Source organism: Anguilla anguilla, chromosome 16 (genome assembly GCF_013347855.1).
Source record: "Anguilla anguilla isolate fAngAng1 chromosome 16, fAngAng1.pri, whole genome shotgun sequence".
NCBI classification, from domain to species: Eukaryota; Metazoa; Chordata; class Actinopteri; order Anguilliformes; family Anguillidae; genus Anguilla; species Anguilla anguilla.
The window spans coordinates 1,043,928-1,062,861 of record NC_049216.1 but is presented as its reverse complement, the minus strand read 5'-3'; the positions used below and the strand labels follow the sequence as shown (position 1 = coordinate 1,062,861).

Here is an 18,934-nt window from a genome sequence, read left to right as displayed (position 1 = left end):
TGGTGTGACAGGAAATGTCCAGTTCTTCCTTACACCTTTAAAAATTCAATCATCCAGGCTGACTCATGCTTTTATTTTGTGTTCATTTATATGGCTGATTATACAGAAGCAGTGCAGGTCAAGTACCTTGCTAAAAGGTACAACTGCCTGGGAGTTGAACTTACAATCTCTATGTTACAAGTAAAGTTCCCTAACCATTATTCTACACTGCTGCCCAGTTTGAACTCAAAATACCAGGTAAGTCAAGTAAACCATTTAATTAGCTGCTTATAAACTGATAAATTAAGTGCTGAGCGATAATAAAACCAGCAGACCCTGTGCTTCTTCAGTACCAGGGCTGGGGACCCCAGCAGACCCTGTGGCTCTCCAGGACCAGGGCTGGGGACCCCAGCAGACCCTGTGCTTCTTCAGTACCAGGGCTGGGGACCCCAGCAGACCCTGCAGCTCTCCAGGACCAGGGCTGGGGACCCCAGCAGACCCTGTGTCTCTCCAGGACCAGGGCTGGGGACCCCAGCAGACCCTGCGGCTCTCCAGGACCAGGGATGGGGACCCCAGCAGACCCTGTGGCTCTCCAGGACCAGGGCTGGGGACCCCACCATTATACTACACTGCAGCCCTGAGGTACAGACCCAGTTCCCTAACCATTATACTACACTGCAGTCCAGAGTTACAGACCCAGTTCCCTAACCATTGGGATGGCAGGTATGCCATCCCGCCAAGTTACGCCTTGACGGGGGCATGCCCAATACTTATACAGCACCGAGATTTTGGCACTTTTCAGGGTTCCCCACAGAAATAAGGACCCCAGCAGACCCTGTGTCTCTCCAGGACCAGGGCTGGGGACCCCAGCAGACCCTGTGTCTCTCCAGGACCAGGGTAGGTGATCCCAGCGTGAGCCCCAAATCTGGAGGAAAAGCAGCTGTGTGGATTGCTAGTCCAGGTGATGACATCAGTTATGTGATGATGAAATAGGGACATCAGCTGGATGATAAATGCCAGAGAGCAGGGCATGATGGGTGAGGAGGAGAAGAGGAGGGATGAGCAGGAGGTGACTCACATGAGGCGCAGTGAGGAGGGGCGAGGAGGAGATGGCGGCTGAGGTTCGGGCCTGCAGATGGGCCGGGCTAGGGGGAGGCAGGGACCGGGGGCTCTGGGACCCATCGCTGTCACTGCCGTTGCCATGGCTACTGGGAGGGGTGGGAGGGAGCTGCAGCTGCTCATCTGTCAGGGGTCAGAGGTCAATAGAATCATCGATTCACACCTCAAAACGTACAGCAGGACCCACAAAGAAAGATAACCTTCAATTATATTTACATTTAGTTATTTGGCAGACATTCATGCTGAGCCACACAGCTCATATTTTAGCGTGTGCTACATTTAGAAGGGTGGATATTAATTGAAGCACTCAGATTAAATACCTCAGTCATAGCAGTCCCCCACACACCTGGGACCCAAACCTGTAACCTCACTGAGGAACAGACCCAGTTCACTAACCATTATACTACACTGCAGCCCTCAGTTACAGACCCAGTTTCCTAATCATTATACTACACTGCAGCCCTGAGGTACAGACCCAGTTCCCTAACCATTATCCTACACTGCAGCCCTGAGTTACAGACCCAGTTCCCTAACCATTATACTACACTGCAGCCCTGAGGTACAGACCCAGTTCCCTAACCATTATACTACACTGTAACCCAGAGTTACAGACTCAGTTCCCTAACCATTGGGATGGCAGGTATGCGGGGGCATGCCCATTACCTATACAGCACCGAGATTTTGGCACTTTTCAGGGTTCCCCACAGAAATAACCACAACAGCCACAGACACTCAGCCCTTAAAAACTTTAAATTCTGTACATTCTCACCCCATTTCAACAGACAGAATTCATAAACAACTTCACGTGTCCACACAATAAAGCCAAAAACTAAGGGGATTTTGCGTTTTCTCCTCCTTCTTCTTTTCTTCTTCTCATTCTTATTTTTCCTGCCACCAATACCACTAACAACATGTCTCCCCATTGGACATTTTACCGACACCAGCCAAATCTTCACCTACACGACTCAATCAAAAACTCGCATACACACACAAAATACTCATACCTTTTTACTCTGAAACATTTCTGGTTTTAACAGCTAGTCTGCCTGTGGCCTAGTGGGCAAGTTTACAGTCTTGGGAACATGCGGTCCTAGGTTAAAGCCCAGATAGGAACACGTTTCTTTAACCTGCTTTTACCCTCGCTAATAATTGTCTACTACTTCCCAATTATTGCTTTTGCACCATATCTACCCGCCGTTCACCGAACATATACACTGCATTATGACGTATCGTCTGCACGTTCAGTTATTAACCGGCTACAATATTGCAAAGCCATATGGATTCAACGGGGGCGCTTCTGTGCTTACTGGCCTGTGTTCTTCTTTAAAACCATGGACAGGTTTGCTAATCATATTTCACGCATTGCATAGCTATGTCGTTGTGCTGCACTAACAGTCACACACTGGTAAACCTCCGGTTGAAGGACTGAATCCCGCCTCGTCCTCAGGCAGATAATTTCCTCTTTTACACTAACGTTTTCTTACGCTTATATTTGTTTTGCCAAAACTCTCTCACGTGCACCCATATGCATTTCATGAAGGCAAATGTATTCCTTTTATTAAAAAGTTACACCAGCTCACCGCTGTGCCATTTCTACTAACTATATTTCTTCACTTGGCTACCGTACAAAACCTTCTTATCAGCAAACGCCACGTTTCTACATTCATGTTACCTCGCCCTGTTCTCTATCTAGTGTGGCACCGTACTGGGCGTGACGGTGCAGGCGGGGCGGCACAGAAATACACAGACCGGAGGTTTGGGGAAAAATAGCCCAGCAGGGCTCTTTAATTAAACAAAAATTAAGCACACAAACCAAAGCCGTACTCAACAACAAAAGTTTCTTATTTAAATTAAATTAAAGTAAAGTAACTGAAATTAAGGTAATGATGACTGGGAGACAGCTGAGGGGATCCCTCTTCAAAGCAGGAAGAGGGATGTGATCCCGCGTCTCCGCCGGCTTCTGCAAAAAAGTAAAAAGTTACAAACAGATTTTTAACCGATCTGCTGTAGCCCAAAAACCCCCTCTCTCAAGGGAGACAAAGGCCTCCTCTTAAGCTCCCAGCTCATTTCCCTGGAGTGGCGGCAGCTGTGTGGCCTCATTGACTTCAGGTGTGTTGAGTGCCAATGAGGGAGTTGGGGAATTTCCAGGTTGCCGCTCTCCAGGGTCCTGTGGCTGGACTTCACAGAGTGGCGCTGTCCTGGGTCCTGAACAGCGGGCCTGGTGGCAGGTTTGAGCTGATGCATATCAGGCTGGGAGAGGCACTGCGGGGGCATGCCCCGATCCACGCCACACTAGCCACATACAAACAATTACTACGTATGTACGTTCTGCAACTCCCCATTAAAACATTACATTTAAAATCATGACTCACTCATAATTATAACTACTAGTACTGAACATGAGAAAAGCACATCACTATAATAGATTGCACACATTACTTAACCCTCCACTTTAACAACTAAAGCTTTATACAGACTGTTATATATACCATTGGATAAGGAAACTAAGCTCGCTCATGGTCACTTCATTTACTTCGCACTACAGTCTGTGATCATGTCAAACTTCACCTACATGCCCATTCTGCTAAAAACATATTGTTTCAACTACGCAATTTCATCATTTCTCCTAATTTATCTCACACTGTTGTTATTTTCTCATATGCAAAGCTTGCTGGGACATATGCATCTGCTCCTATTCTCCACTATCAAGTTTTCCGGTTCTAGCTTAGCAAAACAGGAAGGAGGATTCCTACCTGCAGATAAGCCTATCAAAATGCCTTATAAACCTTACAAACACTAAAAGTGCATCTCCACGAAATAACAGACAACGGAGCAGGACAGAAGGGTACACAAGTTGCGACCTAGGGAGCTCTAATTTTACGGGTTTGCTGATTCTTTTGTCAATCAAGGGTCGTTGGATGGCCGTCAAATCCGTGAGTACATACACTGGCCATATTTCATCTGCGTTTCTGATGCATTTACACTTACGCTACCGCACCCTTTGTCACAGCCACTGTTTTACATATATAGCAAACCAAAACTGCTAAACGGTACACGCTCATCAGACTGTACAAATTCACACAAGAATAGCCATAATCCACAATCATTTCTTACAGGGTCATTTCACATTTCTCACTCTCATAATAAAACGCTTTGCAAAAAGAAATGATATCTCATAAAAAACACGTTTTCAACGTACAAAAATGCCAAGTTACTCACACATACAAGACATACACCGTCTATAACTCATTCATTCACACTGCCAAAATCCAGACCTGCCATTAAAAGTATTGATATCAAAATGACGCCAAGTTACGGTACTACATACAATATTGGCTATCTTGCCTCACCAAAATTAAGTAAGATGTATTCCAAACCAATGTTTCTTCAATTCTTTCAATAAACACAATGAAGACACTGGATTTAGTATGAACCCTGAATGGAAAACTCTTTGTTTTTAGCCTTTCCCCACTGGCTGACCAAGGACTTCTGCAGCTAGCACATTCTGCTCATAAAGTAAGGCCTTGTTCCTCACAATAAGTGATGAGCTCATGCTAAACACTGGAGGTTCAGTGTCAGGGAACTTGTTGTATTTAGGCTACAAAACAGTAGATACGGAATGCTATTCAACAGTTTAGGGAGACAAACAGGTAGATACGCACACAGGTATGTAAAATGCCCATGGTTCAGCAGTGCCTATGTGGGGTAAATGTGCACTGGTTGTACCAGGCTGGCCCATAGATTTTTGCTATTATTCCAGCATAGCTAGGGTTTGATTTACTTGCCATCAAAATTATCAATCCATCACACTAAAACATAAGGGGCGACATAGCTAAGGAGGTAAGAGCGGTTGTCTGGCAGTCGGAGGGTTGCCGGTTTGATCCCCGCCCTGGGCTTGTCGAAGTGTCCCTGAGCAAGACACCTAACCCCTAACTGCTCTGGTGAATGAGAGGCATCAATTGTAAAGCGCTTTGGATAAAAGCGCTATATAAATGCAGTCCATTTACCATTCCATTTAACACATAATGAGGAGAACAGGCCAGAGTAACCACCACTGTGTCAAACTCGGACTCTGAAATGCTTCCTTGTATCCAGCAGTGATAATAAAATATGGACAGGACAGACATGTCTTCACATTTTTAAAAGAAGCCAGAGACAGCCTCCACCAGTCATGGACTATGTTGGTGGAAGAACCAATGACAGTACTAGGTGTATAGCCTACTTCTGTTTATTGCTGGCCTAAGACGGCAGCACGGGATGCAAAAGGATGTCAGGATTCACTGGCTAACAACATAAGGGCTGCTGCATCTGTGTCTGCAGTTTGTACTGTCCGCATCATCCATCGCTGGAGTAACAGGGTAATGAAAGGCCTCAGCCGTTTACCCACCTGAAGGGATCCCAGGGAACCGGCCCACGTCTGGAGGGATCCCAGGGAACCGGCCCACGTCTGGAGGGATCCCAGGGAACCGGCCCACGTCTGGAGGGATCCCAGGGAACCGGCCCACGTCTGGAGGTTCGGCTTTCATCTCTCGCACAGCGTTCGGCTCTCTAGAGGCCTAGAGGAAGAGGGACAGAAAACCATCAAAACAGCACTCAGCGCAGGGTGAGAATAACACCCTGCCATCAAAACAACACTCAGCGCAGGGTGAGAATAACACACACCCTGTGCACTCAGCGCAGGGTGAGAATAACACACCCTGTGCACTCAGCGCAGGGTGAGAATAACACACCCTGTGCACTCTGCGCAGGGTGAGAATAACACCCTGCCATCAAAACAGCACTCAGCGCAGGGTGAGAATAACACACCCTGCCATCAAAACAGCACTCAGTGCAGGGTGAGAATAACACCCTGTGCACTCAGCACAGGGTGAGAATAACACACACCCTGTGCACTCAGCGCAGGGTGAGAATAACACACCCTGTGCACTCAGCGCAGGGTGAGAATAACACACACCCTGTGCACTCAGCGCAGGGTGAGAATAACACACCCTGTGCACTCAGCGCAGGGTGAAAAAAACACCCTGCCAAACAACATACAGAGGATGACACATTAGCTCTAACCACATCTCAAATATGCATATCCGTGTACATATGAATGTGCACGCTGAAGGGTGTGAAGGGTTTGCATACATGTGCCCATTTCTGGAGCTGGTCGTGCGAGTTTGTGGTCGGTCTTCAGTGCCTGCCTCAGGCGGCTTATGCGTGAGACTTCAGCGCGTGTTTCGAGTTCGAGCGCCCGTACGTACCGTTTCACACACACGGACGACACAGACTACAGTCCTGCGTTTACGTCGCTCCGGGCCATGAATGATACAGACACGACTTTCACTGACACTCCTCTCCGGAGAACCTGCAGGCTCCGGGCGAGGCAGGGGGAAGCCTTCCGGAGCCTTCCGTGTGTTTTCCCGACAGGTGCAGGACAAGGCCGCACCAAGCGGCTCGGACACCGGACACAGCCAAGCGGTGAAATATTTACACTGTCCAGAAAAATTAATGGCCTGTTAAAATTCTGGGATTGCAAGGGTGTCATGGGGCCTCATTCCGTTTGCTGTGCGGCGCTGTGGGTAGTGCTAATCGATGCCGTTTCATGCTAATCGGCTACTCAGGATCGATGTTGAGGAAACGTGTGCTGTTTCAGGTAACTGAGTGTGGTAATCTTCAGGACCACCTGAGGGCGCTCCGTGATTGCTTTTGATTACGACCGATTGTTTGCACCTGATTGAGAGAGCGATATACACTCACGTGAGATCTGTTCTTCGCTTTAGTGTCTACTTACGTACACGAAAGCCGGTACAGAGAAAAGCTCTCTTAGAGAAACTGTGGTAAGAAAAAGGTATAAGGATTTTTTAATTTAGCTTTTGTTTTGACTAGTAGTAAGACACCTGTCCTACTAGTCACCTAGCTTTAATTCTTTATTTTCCTTAAACGCCTTTTGCCTTCCTCATTTACGAGGCACTCTTTTCTTTTGCTTTTATTCAGACTGCACTGCAGTCTTCCTAAAGTTCACTCACTCCTTACGCCTTAGTTTCGTTCTCCTGCCGAAACATTTACTTTGTGTTGGGATATTCTCCCTTAGGAGTTGAGTCTTCTTTTAGTTATCCCCCTCCTTAAGTCTATTTCTGAGATCTAGTGGTTATTCCACTATGGTGGGTAACTTAAAGAAACCCCTTTTTAATTCACTGTAGTTGCGAGTGGTCGTTACCACTTCCCCACCCTCACAAAGTGTGGTTGCAATGAAAAACCAGCAATCGTAGAGGGTCCCCAGTACTGAGTTTAAGGACCGCTGCTCCAGATGAAGCCAGCTTAATAACACTTGCATCCTGAAGCAGAGTAATTTCCTTCCAGTGATTTTAAATGAGCGCAGGCTGGCAAGCCCCACAGGTGACAGCTGCCTCAGCCTAAGCTTGAGGCCCAGTCCTCAGCTGTGGAACGCTGTATGACTTGGAGACAAGGATACTGCATGTACCGTGATACTGTACGTTCAGGTTTGTTACAGGCATAGCTGTACCGTGATACTGTACGTTCAGGTTTGTTACAGGCATAGCTGTATCGTGACACTGTACGTTCATGTTTGTTATAGGCATAGCTGTATCGTGATACTGTACGTTCAGGTTTGTTACAGGCATAGCTGTACCGTGATACTGTACGTTCAGGTTTGTTACAGGCATAGCTGTATCGTGACACTGTACGTTCATGTTTGTTATAGGCATAGCTGTATCGTGATACTGTACGTTCAGGTTTGTTATAGGCATAGCTGTATCGTGATACTGTACGTTCAGGTTTGTTATAGGCATAGCTGTATCGTGATACTGTACATTCAGGTTTGTTATAGGCATATCTGTATCGTGATACTGTATGTTCAGGTTTGTTATAGGCATAGCTGTATCGTGATACTGTACGTTCAGTTTTGTTATAGGCATAGCTGTATCGTGATACTGTATATTCAGATTTGTTATAGGCATAACTGTGTTGTGATACTGTACATTCAGATTTGTTTTAGGCATAGCTGTGTTGTGATACTGTACATTCAGATTTGTTTTAGGCATTACTGTATAAAGATTGGCTATATGTTACCTGTCAAGTGGTACTTAGTTACAATGCAGATTGTTGTCTGTTAGGTTAGCATCACACATTGACTATCAATGGGTCTCTGTGCCTTCTTCTGTATTCCTGAGAGTGACTGATTGTTCTCCACTACTGCACGCCACTCAGGGTTAGAGTGTCTGTCCAGCGATTGCAGCGTGATGTTAGTTAAGAGGAAGAGTGTGAGTCTGGTCATGAAAGGTGTAAATGCACCTGCAGTTCCCACCTTTTCCTCCGGTGGGATCTTCTTTGGGGGAGGGGCCAGGCAGAGAGGCTGGTCCAGGGAGGGCGGGGCTGAGGATGGGGGCGGGGCATCGGCCAGCAGGCTCGGCTCCTGTTTCACCAGGACGGCAGTCAGATCCTGGCCAAAGGACCACATGCCTTCTGACTCTGAAACGAAGACCCAAGAAAGAGAGAGAATCCACATCAGGATTCAGTCTCCTTCCTCTCTGTGCAAGATGGCCGCCTGGGGCCCCTTGCACAAACACAATAAGTGAGCACTGTCACTCTCAGGGCACAGATTAATGTCAAAACACATTTCAGGAGAGTTTCTGACTCTATCCAACCATCACTTATATCCACTTATCCTGGATAGGGTTACAGGGGGTGCAGGAGCCTATCTCCGCATGCATCGGACGAGAGGCAGGAATACACCCTGGACAAGCCGCCAATCTATCACAGGATATTTAGAGTCTCCAGTTAGCCTACATGCATGTCTTTGGACTGTGGGAGGAAACCCATGCGGACATGGGGAGAACATGCAAAACTCCACACAGAAAGGCCCAGGCTGGGATTCGAATCCAGGACCCACAGCACCACCATGCCACCCAGTTTCTGACTCACTGTCAGTAAAATAATAAACCTGCCACAATGTTTGGGTTATTTCACACCTTCTCCTAGCTGTGTTTATGGTGGTTGAAAGGAGAAGAGCCACTAAATGAGTTGTATTTGCCCTGTGTTTTTCACTTCTTTGTCTTCATGAGTGCTGTTTGTCACTATATTCCTACATGGCTCAGTGCTGTATGGTACTACAATGATAAGAGGGCTTAAGTTTAAGATTACGCAAGTGCTATCTCATCCCCTTGATGTTAGCACCTGCTCCTTTAAAAAAGCTCAAAAAATGAGATAGAAAAAGAGATGGAATTTTGTAGATTAGCTTGAGCGGCATTTTTCGCGAATGAGCCCGACTGAGTTCCCCACTGACGGCGCTAAGCCCGGGAAGTCCTCCCCAGACTCTCTCGCACCGCCATTGCCTCTGGCTCACCTGCGAACCCGCGACTCGGGAGGCGGTAAAGAGGAGACTAACGCGACGCAGCTCGCCTTGAACGCGGTCATAAAAACAACAACGGGGCACAGGGACCACCCTGCTTCCCCAGGCAAACTCCTGCCCGTCGTAATGGAGTCAGTGGAGAAGAAGGCTTCGGGGGAAGCACTACTCCACCTGGTTTTTTACTGGTTTGGCGCCTCTGTGACTGACCTGCTGAAACGCCCCAGGAGGCTGTGCTCTAAGGTCGTGCGCAGTTAAAAAAGGCAGTATTAGCGTAGCTGGGGATCCAGGGGAAAGAGCATAGAGTTTCCCACAGACATCTGTGCAAACACCTCTCAAATCAGGATGGCACCCCAACACCTTTCGTAACCAGAAACGGACGAATGTCTCAAACGCATGTATTATAAGCATTCATTTGCATTCATGGATTTAATTAGTCATAAGGGCAGCTTGCCTCTTTTTGGTATGGTTTAACCATCTGTGCTACTTGCAGAGCACCAACATCGTGATTGCAATTTATCCATCCATCCATCCATTATCTATACCAGCTTATTCCTGGTCAGGGTTGCGGGAGGTGATGAAGACTATCCCAGCATTCATTGGGTGAGGGGCAGGAATACCCCCTGGACATTTTGCCAGTTCGCTGCAGATTGCAGTTGCTTAAGATGCGTAAATTTATTTGGGAGATAACCTATGACTGTACCCAAACTGAAACCGGCAACTTTCTTAACAGTGCAGCGGTCTGCTGTGTGAGGCATGTTTCGCTGTGTGAGGCGTGTTTTGCTTATGAGGCGTGTGAGGTGTGTGAGGTATGTGAGGCGTGTGAGGTATGTGAGGCGTGTTTCGCTTGTGAGGCGTGTGAGGTGTGTGAGGCACGTAACGTGTGTGAGGTGTGTCAGGTGTGTTTGGTGCGTGAGGTATGTGAGGCGTGTTTTGCTTGTGAGGCGTTTGAGGTGTGTGCGACGCGTAACGCGTGTGAGGTGTGTTTGGTGTGTGAGGCGTGTGAGGTGTGTGAGGCGCGTTTCACGAGTGAGGTGTGTTTGGTGTGTGAGGCGCGTAACGCGTGTGAGGCATGCGAGGCGTGTTTGGTGTGTGAGGTGTGTGAGTTGTGTGAGGTGTGTTTGGTATGTGAGGCGCGTAACGCGTGTGAGGTGTGTTTGGTGTGTTTGGTGTGTGAGGCGCGTAACGCGTGTGAGGTGTGTTTGGTGTGTGAGGCGCGTAACGCGTGTGAGGTGTGTTTGGTGTGTGAGGCGCGTAACGCGTGTGAAGTGTGTTTGGTATGTGAGGCGCGTAACGCGTGTGAGGTGTGTTTGGTGTGTGAGGCGCCTAACGCGTCTGAGGCATGCGAGGCGTGTTTGGTGTGTGAGGTGTGTTTGGTGTGTGAGGCGCGTTTCGCTTGTGAGGCGTGTGAGGTAAGACGCAGTTCTGCGTTTCCCATGGCAACAGGCTCACAGCTCAATAGATCTGCCTCGGAACGACAGAAGGTCAGGAGAAAGGCGGGATGACGAGCGGTGACTGACAGGCGGGGACGTTACTACTGCACTGCTGAGGCAGATCACTTCTGTTTGGCTGCTGGGATCGGGAAGGTGACGGAGGGGTTATAAAGCAGCCAGAAACACCCCCTCTGCTGATGCAATCGACTCCACGCGGCTGACCTCTCACATGCCCTCGCAAACATTACCATGAAGTGAGTTGTGGTTATATCCAAATCCATATGGAAAGCTGATTTTGTTTGTTTCTTAACACCCAGGGAAGCTTTTACAAAGCAAATAGCAGACCAATCTGGTGTGCGTTTATTATAAATGTCTGTGACCAGGTTTCTTTTCCATTCATCAATTGGAGCATCCAGAAAATGAGGCTATGTCAACGTCGCAAGAAAATGAGCTGAACACATTTAACATTAAAAACTGAACCACCATAAAAAAGTCAACATGTTTATGAGAACTATTCATATCTTTAACAAATATTAAACACCATTTTAAATGCCTAAGGTCTAAGGTGGTTTTCAACATCATCTATTGTCCTCTAACCACCAAATCTGTAGCCCTTTCCATGACCTTCCTGGGTACCACCCCCCTCGTTTTCTTTTTAGATTAAATTCTGTATACATATAACTGCAAGAAAAACGCATTGTTTGTTACAGCAACTCAGAGAGGCGGCATAACTGTAACAGCTGTTACATTTATACAGACGGAGACATCGTGTTTTTTTGGTCACCTAGCATCCATACAACCTGAAAACCATACTAACTTTTCAATGACATGAACAGTTTTTAAACGATACATGATTAGATTTATTGTGAATAAAAATAAAAACCCTTATACCTGAAAATCATTTATGGAACTTATTTTACTTAGCTCACTCAAAAAATGTGTTTTGGAAATATTTCCTGCAAAAGTTGTCACATTGCTCCGTTCCTTTGGGAGGCCGTAGAGGACTGAATGCACAGGACCTGGGTCAGATTCGTATTTGTTTTGGATTCAAATACTTTTCTAAGCTTTACTGATCTTGTCTGGTGTATTGGAACCAATTAAATTCTCTCAAAAAGTGAAGAAGTGACCACCTTCTGGTCATACTGGCAGGCTCAATTACACCAGGCAAGATCAATAGATCACAGAAAAGTATTTGAATCCAAAACAAATACGTATTTGACCCAGGTCTGGTGTGAAGGCTTATGACCGTCTCTCTGAGTGAACAGTAAGACCAGAAGAACTAATAATCTTTTACCAGCCCACTTATTAAACTAACAGCCAAAACACAATAAAATATCTACTTACACAGCTAATATTGTTAGATCAGTTTATGTACCTTACTGAAGGGTACAATGGCAGCCCCCCATCAGAAATTAAACCCGAAACCACTAAGTTAGTTCCCAGGTCCACTCACCCATGGCACGACTCTAAACTGGATAGGCTACTTTATATTATACAACAGTTCTACTCAGAGTTCAGTTTCTACTGTTAAACACAGCCCTGTGCACCTTTCTGATTTTGGTATATTCTGCTAAGGACAGCCCTGTACACCTTTCTGATTTGGGTATATTCTGCTAAGGACAGCCCTGTGCAGATTTCTGATTTGGGTATATCATGCTAAGGACAGCCCTGTGCATGTTTCTGATTTGGGTGTATTCTGCTAAGGACAGCCCTGTGCAGATTTCTGATTTGGGTATATTCTGCTAAAAACAGCCCTGTGCACCTTTCTGATTTGGGTATATCATGCTAAGGACAGCCCTGTGCACGTTTCTGATTTGGGTATATTCTGCTAAGGACAGCCCTGTGCACGTTTCTGATTTGGGTATATTCTGCCCTGAGTCTGTCCTGTTAAAGACAGCATATGTCATGTGTGCACTTCTGGATGCCAGGCCTGTATGTGGCCAGCTCAGTTCAGCCCCAGTCGTGTTAATGAGCACAGGCCTGTATGTGGCCAGCTCAGTTCAGCCCCAGTCGTGTTAATGAGCACAGGCCTGCATGTGGCCAGCTCAGTTCAGCCCCAGTCGTGTTAATGAGCACAGGCCTGCACGTGGCCAGCTCAGTTCAGCCCCAGTCGTGTTAATGAGCACAGGCCTGCATGTGGCCAGCTCAGTTCAGCCCCAGTCGTGTTAATGAGCACAGGCCTGTATGTGGCCAGCTCAGCTCAGCCCCAGTCGTGTTAATGAGCACAGGCCTGTATGTGGCCAGCTCAGTTCCGCCCCAGTCGTGTTAATGACCACATGCCTGCATGCGGCTAGCTCAGTTCAGCCCCAGTCGTGTTAATGAGCACAGGCCTGCATGCGGCTAGCTCAGTTCAGCCCCAGTCGTGTTAATGAGCACAGGCCTGCATGTGGCCAGCTCAGTTCCGTCCCAGTCGTGTTAATGAGACCTGAAACCACCATTCAGTGCCCTCAATATGACAACGCCAATTTGTGCTACAAGAGCTCTGTGGCGAGAGTTCACTACAGCTTTCCTGTAAAAATAGCCTTAATGACTACACCCTCTCTGCTCTGAGTGAAGTTTGAGATCATGTCACTGCACACAAGTGTGTCAGAGCAGCCCTCTTTTTCGCACAAGCTTGCTTTCATTTTCCTTTTCATCTTACACACGTCCGCTGGAGTGTGTGCAGTAACCGTTGTGCTCTGGAGTGTGAGTGTGTGAGGCAGAAACTGTCATGCTCAGGAGTGTGTGTGTGTGTGTGTGTGAGGTAGAAACCATCACGCTCTGGAGTGTGTGTGTGAGGCAGAAACCATCACGCTCTGGAGTGTGTGTGTGAGGTAGAAACTGTGATGCTCTGGAGTGTGTGAGTGTGTGAGTGTACTGTAAGTGAGGAGATCTGTCTGATGCTGGGGGTGTACTGTAAGTGAGGAGATCTGTCTGATGCTGGGTGTGTACTGTAAGTGAGGAGATCTGTCTGATGCTGGGGGTGTACTGTAAGTGTGGAGATCTGTCTGATGCTGGGTGTGTACTGTAAGTGAGGAGATCTGTCTGATGCTGGGTGTGTACTGTAAGTGTGGAGATCTGTCTGATGCTGGGTGTGTACTGTAAGTGTGGAGATCTGTCTGATGCTGGGGGTGTACTGTAAGTGTGGAGGTCTGTCTGATGCTGTGTATGTACTGTATGTGAGGAGATCTGCCTGATGCTGGGTGTGTACGGTAAGTGAGGAGATCTGTCTGATGCTGGGTGTGTACGGTAAGTGAGGAGATCTGTCTGATGCTGGGTGTGTACTGTAAGTGAGGAGATCTGTCTGATGCTGGGGGTGTACTGTAAGTGAGGAGATCTGTCTGATGCTGGGTGTGTACGGTAAGTGAGGAGATCTGTCTGATGCTGGGTGTGTACTGTAAGTGAGGAGATCCGTCTGATGCTGGGTGTGTACTGTAAGTGTGGAGATCTGTCTGATGCTGGGTGTGTACTGTAAGTGTGGAGATCTGTCTGATGCTGGGTGTGTACTGTAAGTGAGGAGATCTGTCTAATGCTGGGTCTGTACTGTAAGTGTGGAGGTCTGTCTAATGCTGGGTCTGTACTGTAAGTGTGGAGGTCTGTCTAATGCTGGGTCAGTACTGTAAGTGTGGAGGGCTCGTAGGGGTACAGCAGGAGAAAAGGTCTCTGGGACAGGGACAGAGAAGGTGCATTTCTGACCGCACGCTGACAGACCTGTGTCTTCATCCGTCTTGATTGGCTGGGAGGGGCTCTGGGGGGCGGAGTCTCCGCTGAGGGAGTAGCAGTGCTCAGCCTGGATGTCGGTGCTGGGCGTGTCCAACTCCATGTCCATCAGCGGGTTCTGCTCCGCCAGCAGCTGCTCATCAAAAAAGCTGCTCAACAGTTCATGGGAGAAGTCCTCCATGTGGTCTGTGAAGTGCTGCAAATCATTTACATTTCAGCATCTTATCCAGAGACACACACACCCTTACATTTCAGCATCTTATCCAGAGACACTTACACTTACACACTTAATGTCAAATTAATCCTCAAAAAATTAAACGAAAACAGCTAGGTTTTAGATGCTTTTTTAAGAAAAAAAATGACAGTGTAACTAAACACTTCAATATTTGACAGTTGAGTTTGACAAGCCACCCCCTTGCTGAAGCTGGCAATGAGCAGTCGACAGTAGCGTTGACAGCGGTGCAACTGGCGGCTTCCGCAAGGCAAACAAACGACCTCACCAGCACAACACGCCCAGACGAGCAGGTAGGGTTTTGCGATTGTGGACCAGGGCTGGGGGCTGAATAGCTAAATTAATAGTAAAATAAGCAAGCTAGTTTCCTTGAATGATAGTAACCATAATTGTGAAACAACTTGTTGCTTGCTTGTTACATTTCCAAATGAGTGACCTGATTTATTAAAACAAATCCAAAAATCCACCACCTGTGGATTCCAATTTTTTCAAACCAAAAGTCGCATATTACAAGCGGATTTATCAACTCTGGTAGCCTATGATGTTCAGCGCTGTATGCACCATTCTACACATACTGTCCTATATCTAGTGTAGTCTATGTTCAGCAAGTAGGCGATTGCTAGCTTAGTACTGCCTCATACCATGATTAGAGTAACTGTCATGCTTTTCGGGGAGTAGGACCCAGGCGCAGAGTGGGACAAAATTCAGGAGACTCCAAAGGAAGATTAAACAAAGACTTTACTCCAAAAACAAACAGGGAACAAACAAAAAGGACCAAGATCAAACTCGAAAACTCTACAGAACAGAAAACTTGAAATCCAAAACACGCGGAGCAGAACACAGGCAGGTCAGAACACATGGGCAGATACACAAGCAGAAACACACAAGCAGAACACAGGCTGGTCAGAACACACAGGCAGATACACAAGCAGAAACACACAAGCAGAACACAGGCAGGTCAGAACACCCGGGCAGATACACAAGCAGAAACACACAAGCAGAACACAGGCAGGTCAGAACACACAGGCAGATACACAAGCAGAAACACACAAGCAGAACACAAGCAGGTCAGAACACACGGGCAGATACACAAGCAGAAACACACAAGCAGAACACAAGCAGATAACGCAGGCAAAAATGCACACACTGAAACACAAGAGGAACCAGCACCCGAGCCAGGGAAACAAATAACTTAAATAGACAGGGCAAATAATCAGACGCAGGTGAATTCAAAGAACAATCAATCCAAAGAGGGAAGGGATAACAAGACACGAACAAAAAACGATGATAGAATAATTGAAAACAATAATACAATTAAATACAGGGGAAACCAATGAGGGAGAGCGAACTGAAACACAAAACTGAAAAGTGCCGCCATCTGGCGGCGCAAGAAGGAAAAAAACAGAAACGGAGCAGAATCCTGACAGCAACTATTTTCATGTAACCACCCCTTGTCAATGTTGTATTAGGAATGTAGAAGGGGTTTGGAAATATAATGGATGTTGTAACACCTTATGCATCGCCACCCTTTTTTAACACAAGCCTGAAAATGACATAACCAAAATTAAATGGTTACTATTCTTGAATACAGAATTCTTTTGAATACAGGCATAATCCTGGCGACCGTTGGGAGTTTGTTTTCCCAGAGTCAAAATTACTCTACATATCACTGAAACAAAGTAACAGAAGCGCAAACAAGTGGATTTTTATTTTCTTAACTGAAATATTTTTATTAATTTTTTTTTGTTTTTGTTTTTTGGAGTGGATACAGATGTTTTCAGGTGTGCCTGGTGGGCTTAAAAACACAATGGGGCCACAGCCACCACACTGGACAAAATCCTGGTTTAAATTTTCGCTATGCCTCGCCAGGTTTCCAAAAAGGCCATTTGCAGACTTCAAAAGAACACTTGGGAACCAAATTATATTATGGGTTATTATAGGTGTAACATTTAATATTCTTTATACTATATGCTCATGGAAGAAGTAGTGGCTTGTTTTCCCCCTGCCTGTCACCCTCCCCCTCCCTTTTTTTCGGCTTGTCGCGCGTCACAATGGCCTGTTTATACACAGAAATATGCTCTAAAATGCTAGGTATACATGCTCTGATTTATATTTCATCCTTATATTAGGCTACTGGGGGTGTGTCCATAGTTCCCTCCCAGATATTTTATAAGCAGCTAAAAAAATACAAGCCTTTTCGTTTTTGTATTGTCCTTGCAGAAAAAAAAAAAAAAAAAACTGGAACGTGGGTAAAAGGCAAACTTAGTTTCGCTATCTTATTTTGCGGGGTGGGGTAAATTTTAAAATACACCACAGAAAGACGTAGCCTATTGAATGATGTAGAAGTGAATGCACCGAGCAGCAGTTTGTTAGCTCGAGTGTTTTTAACCAACCATTTCTCAGGCTATCTGACTTCTCCGATGTCTTCGTTCGCCGTGCTTTCAAAAAGGGCTTGTTAATAAAAATCAGATAATCAACAGAGCTTTAAAAAATCTGATTATTTAGTGGTCTTGCCGATGAAAATGCACCTATTTTATAAATGAAGTTGTAAGCAAGCCTTTATTGCAAGCCTTTATTTTGAAGCACTTGTACTTCAAAGCTTCCGGTGCTCATGGCGTTGTGATGTTCATATCCCTTCAAGATGAAACTGTTATGCTATCTTTTTGGTGATTAGCTGATTTTACTAAATCTGATCCTATAAATGTTTTGACGTGAATGACAAGACAACACGGGAATTCCCAATGGTTGATTACGGATTATTTATTTATTATTATTATTATTATTATGATCATTACATATTCTTCATAAAATTGGCACGCTTGTTAACCAAGCAAATAAATTAATACAGTTTGAGATTGATCATTATGCAGGCTACGTTGCGATTTAAACTTATGGTAATTCTTGAAAGCGTTTACTTTCTCACGTATTTACATGAGTTAATGAAATATTACCAAATTAACAACTCTCACCAAGTATTCACTTACCCATAATCAACAGTCCTGAACAAACGTGAAATACACAATGTAATCCCACCGCAGCCTGCGAGAGCTACTAGGAATATAGAGCTTTAAGCAAGCCTTTGCGCGACACAAACGGAACCAGTGGAGACACGCTAAGCGCCGCGCCGTGCTGCTTCGCCGTGCTGCTTACGCGACGCTTACGCGAAGGTTTAAGGCTCACGTCCATTCGTTAATTACCACATTCCCTCACTGTACTCAACTCTAGTTTTGATGCAAGACCAGACCTGAGATTACACACACAGCCTTCCCTACAGCTCAGAGCTGAGCAGCAACACTGAGATTATACACACAGTATAGACATTGAGATTATACACACATGGGTAGACACTGAGATTACACACACAAGGGTAGACACTGAGATTACACACACAAGGTAGACACTGAGATTACACACACAAGGTAGACGGTGAGATTACACACACATGGGTAGACACTGAGAATACACACACAGGATAGACACTGAGATTACACACACAGGATAGACACTGAGGTTACACACACAGTATAGACACTGAGGTTACACACACGGGGTAGACACTGAGATTGCACACACAGCCTTCTCTACAGCTCAGAGCAGAGCAGCAACACTGAGATTACACACACAGGGTAGATGGGGCGACATAGCTCAGGAGGTAAGACCGATTGTCTGGCAGTCGGAGGGTTGCCGGTTCAAACCCTGCCCTGGGCATGTCGAAGTGTCCTTGAGCAAGACACCTAACCCCTAACTGCTCTGGCGAATGAGAGGCATCAATTGTAAAGCGCTTTGGATAAAAGTGCTATATAAATGCAGTCCATTTCCATTTAGACATTGAGATTACACACACATGGTAGAAATTGAGATTACACACACATGGGTAGACACTGAGATTACACACACAGGATAGACACTGAGATAACACACACAGGATAGACACTGAGATTACACACACGGGGTAGACACTGAGATTACACACACATGGGTAGACACTGAGATTACACAGTTTCTCTTTTTTTTAGAATAGGTTTATTTTTGTACACTCTTTAGATGGAGTAAAAACAGGGCTCCAGTTTAAATAGTGGTATATTGTGTCTCGGCTCTATTTGGAGCCAGAGCAGACATATT

General features: G+C 46.1%; 1 protein-coding gene across 1 annotated transcript in view; it reads right to left on the bottom strand.

The window, feature by feature from the left end:
• LOC118215527 (cyclic AMP-responsive element-binding protein 3-like protein 1) overlaps positions 1 to 18,934 on the bottom strand; it is a 47,497-nt gene that overhangs the window by 19,362 nt on the left and 9,201 nt on the right. The window contains exons 2-5 of the mRNA XM_035396418.1: positions 14,572 to 14,776; positions 8,408 to 8,571; positions 5,486 to 5,654; positions 1,058 to 1,233 (exon numbers count right to left, since the gene is read on the bottom strand). Coding sequence (XP_035252309.1) covers positions 1,058 to 1,233; positions 5,486 to 5,654; positions 8,408 to 8,571; positions 14,572 to 14,776 — 714 coding nt within the window. The remainder of the gene's footprint in view (positions 1 to 1,057; positions 1,234 to 5,485; positions 5,655 to 8,407; positions 8,572 to 14,571; positions 14,777 to 18,934) is intronic.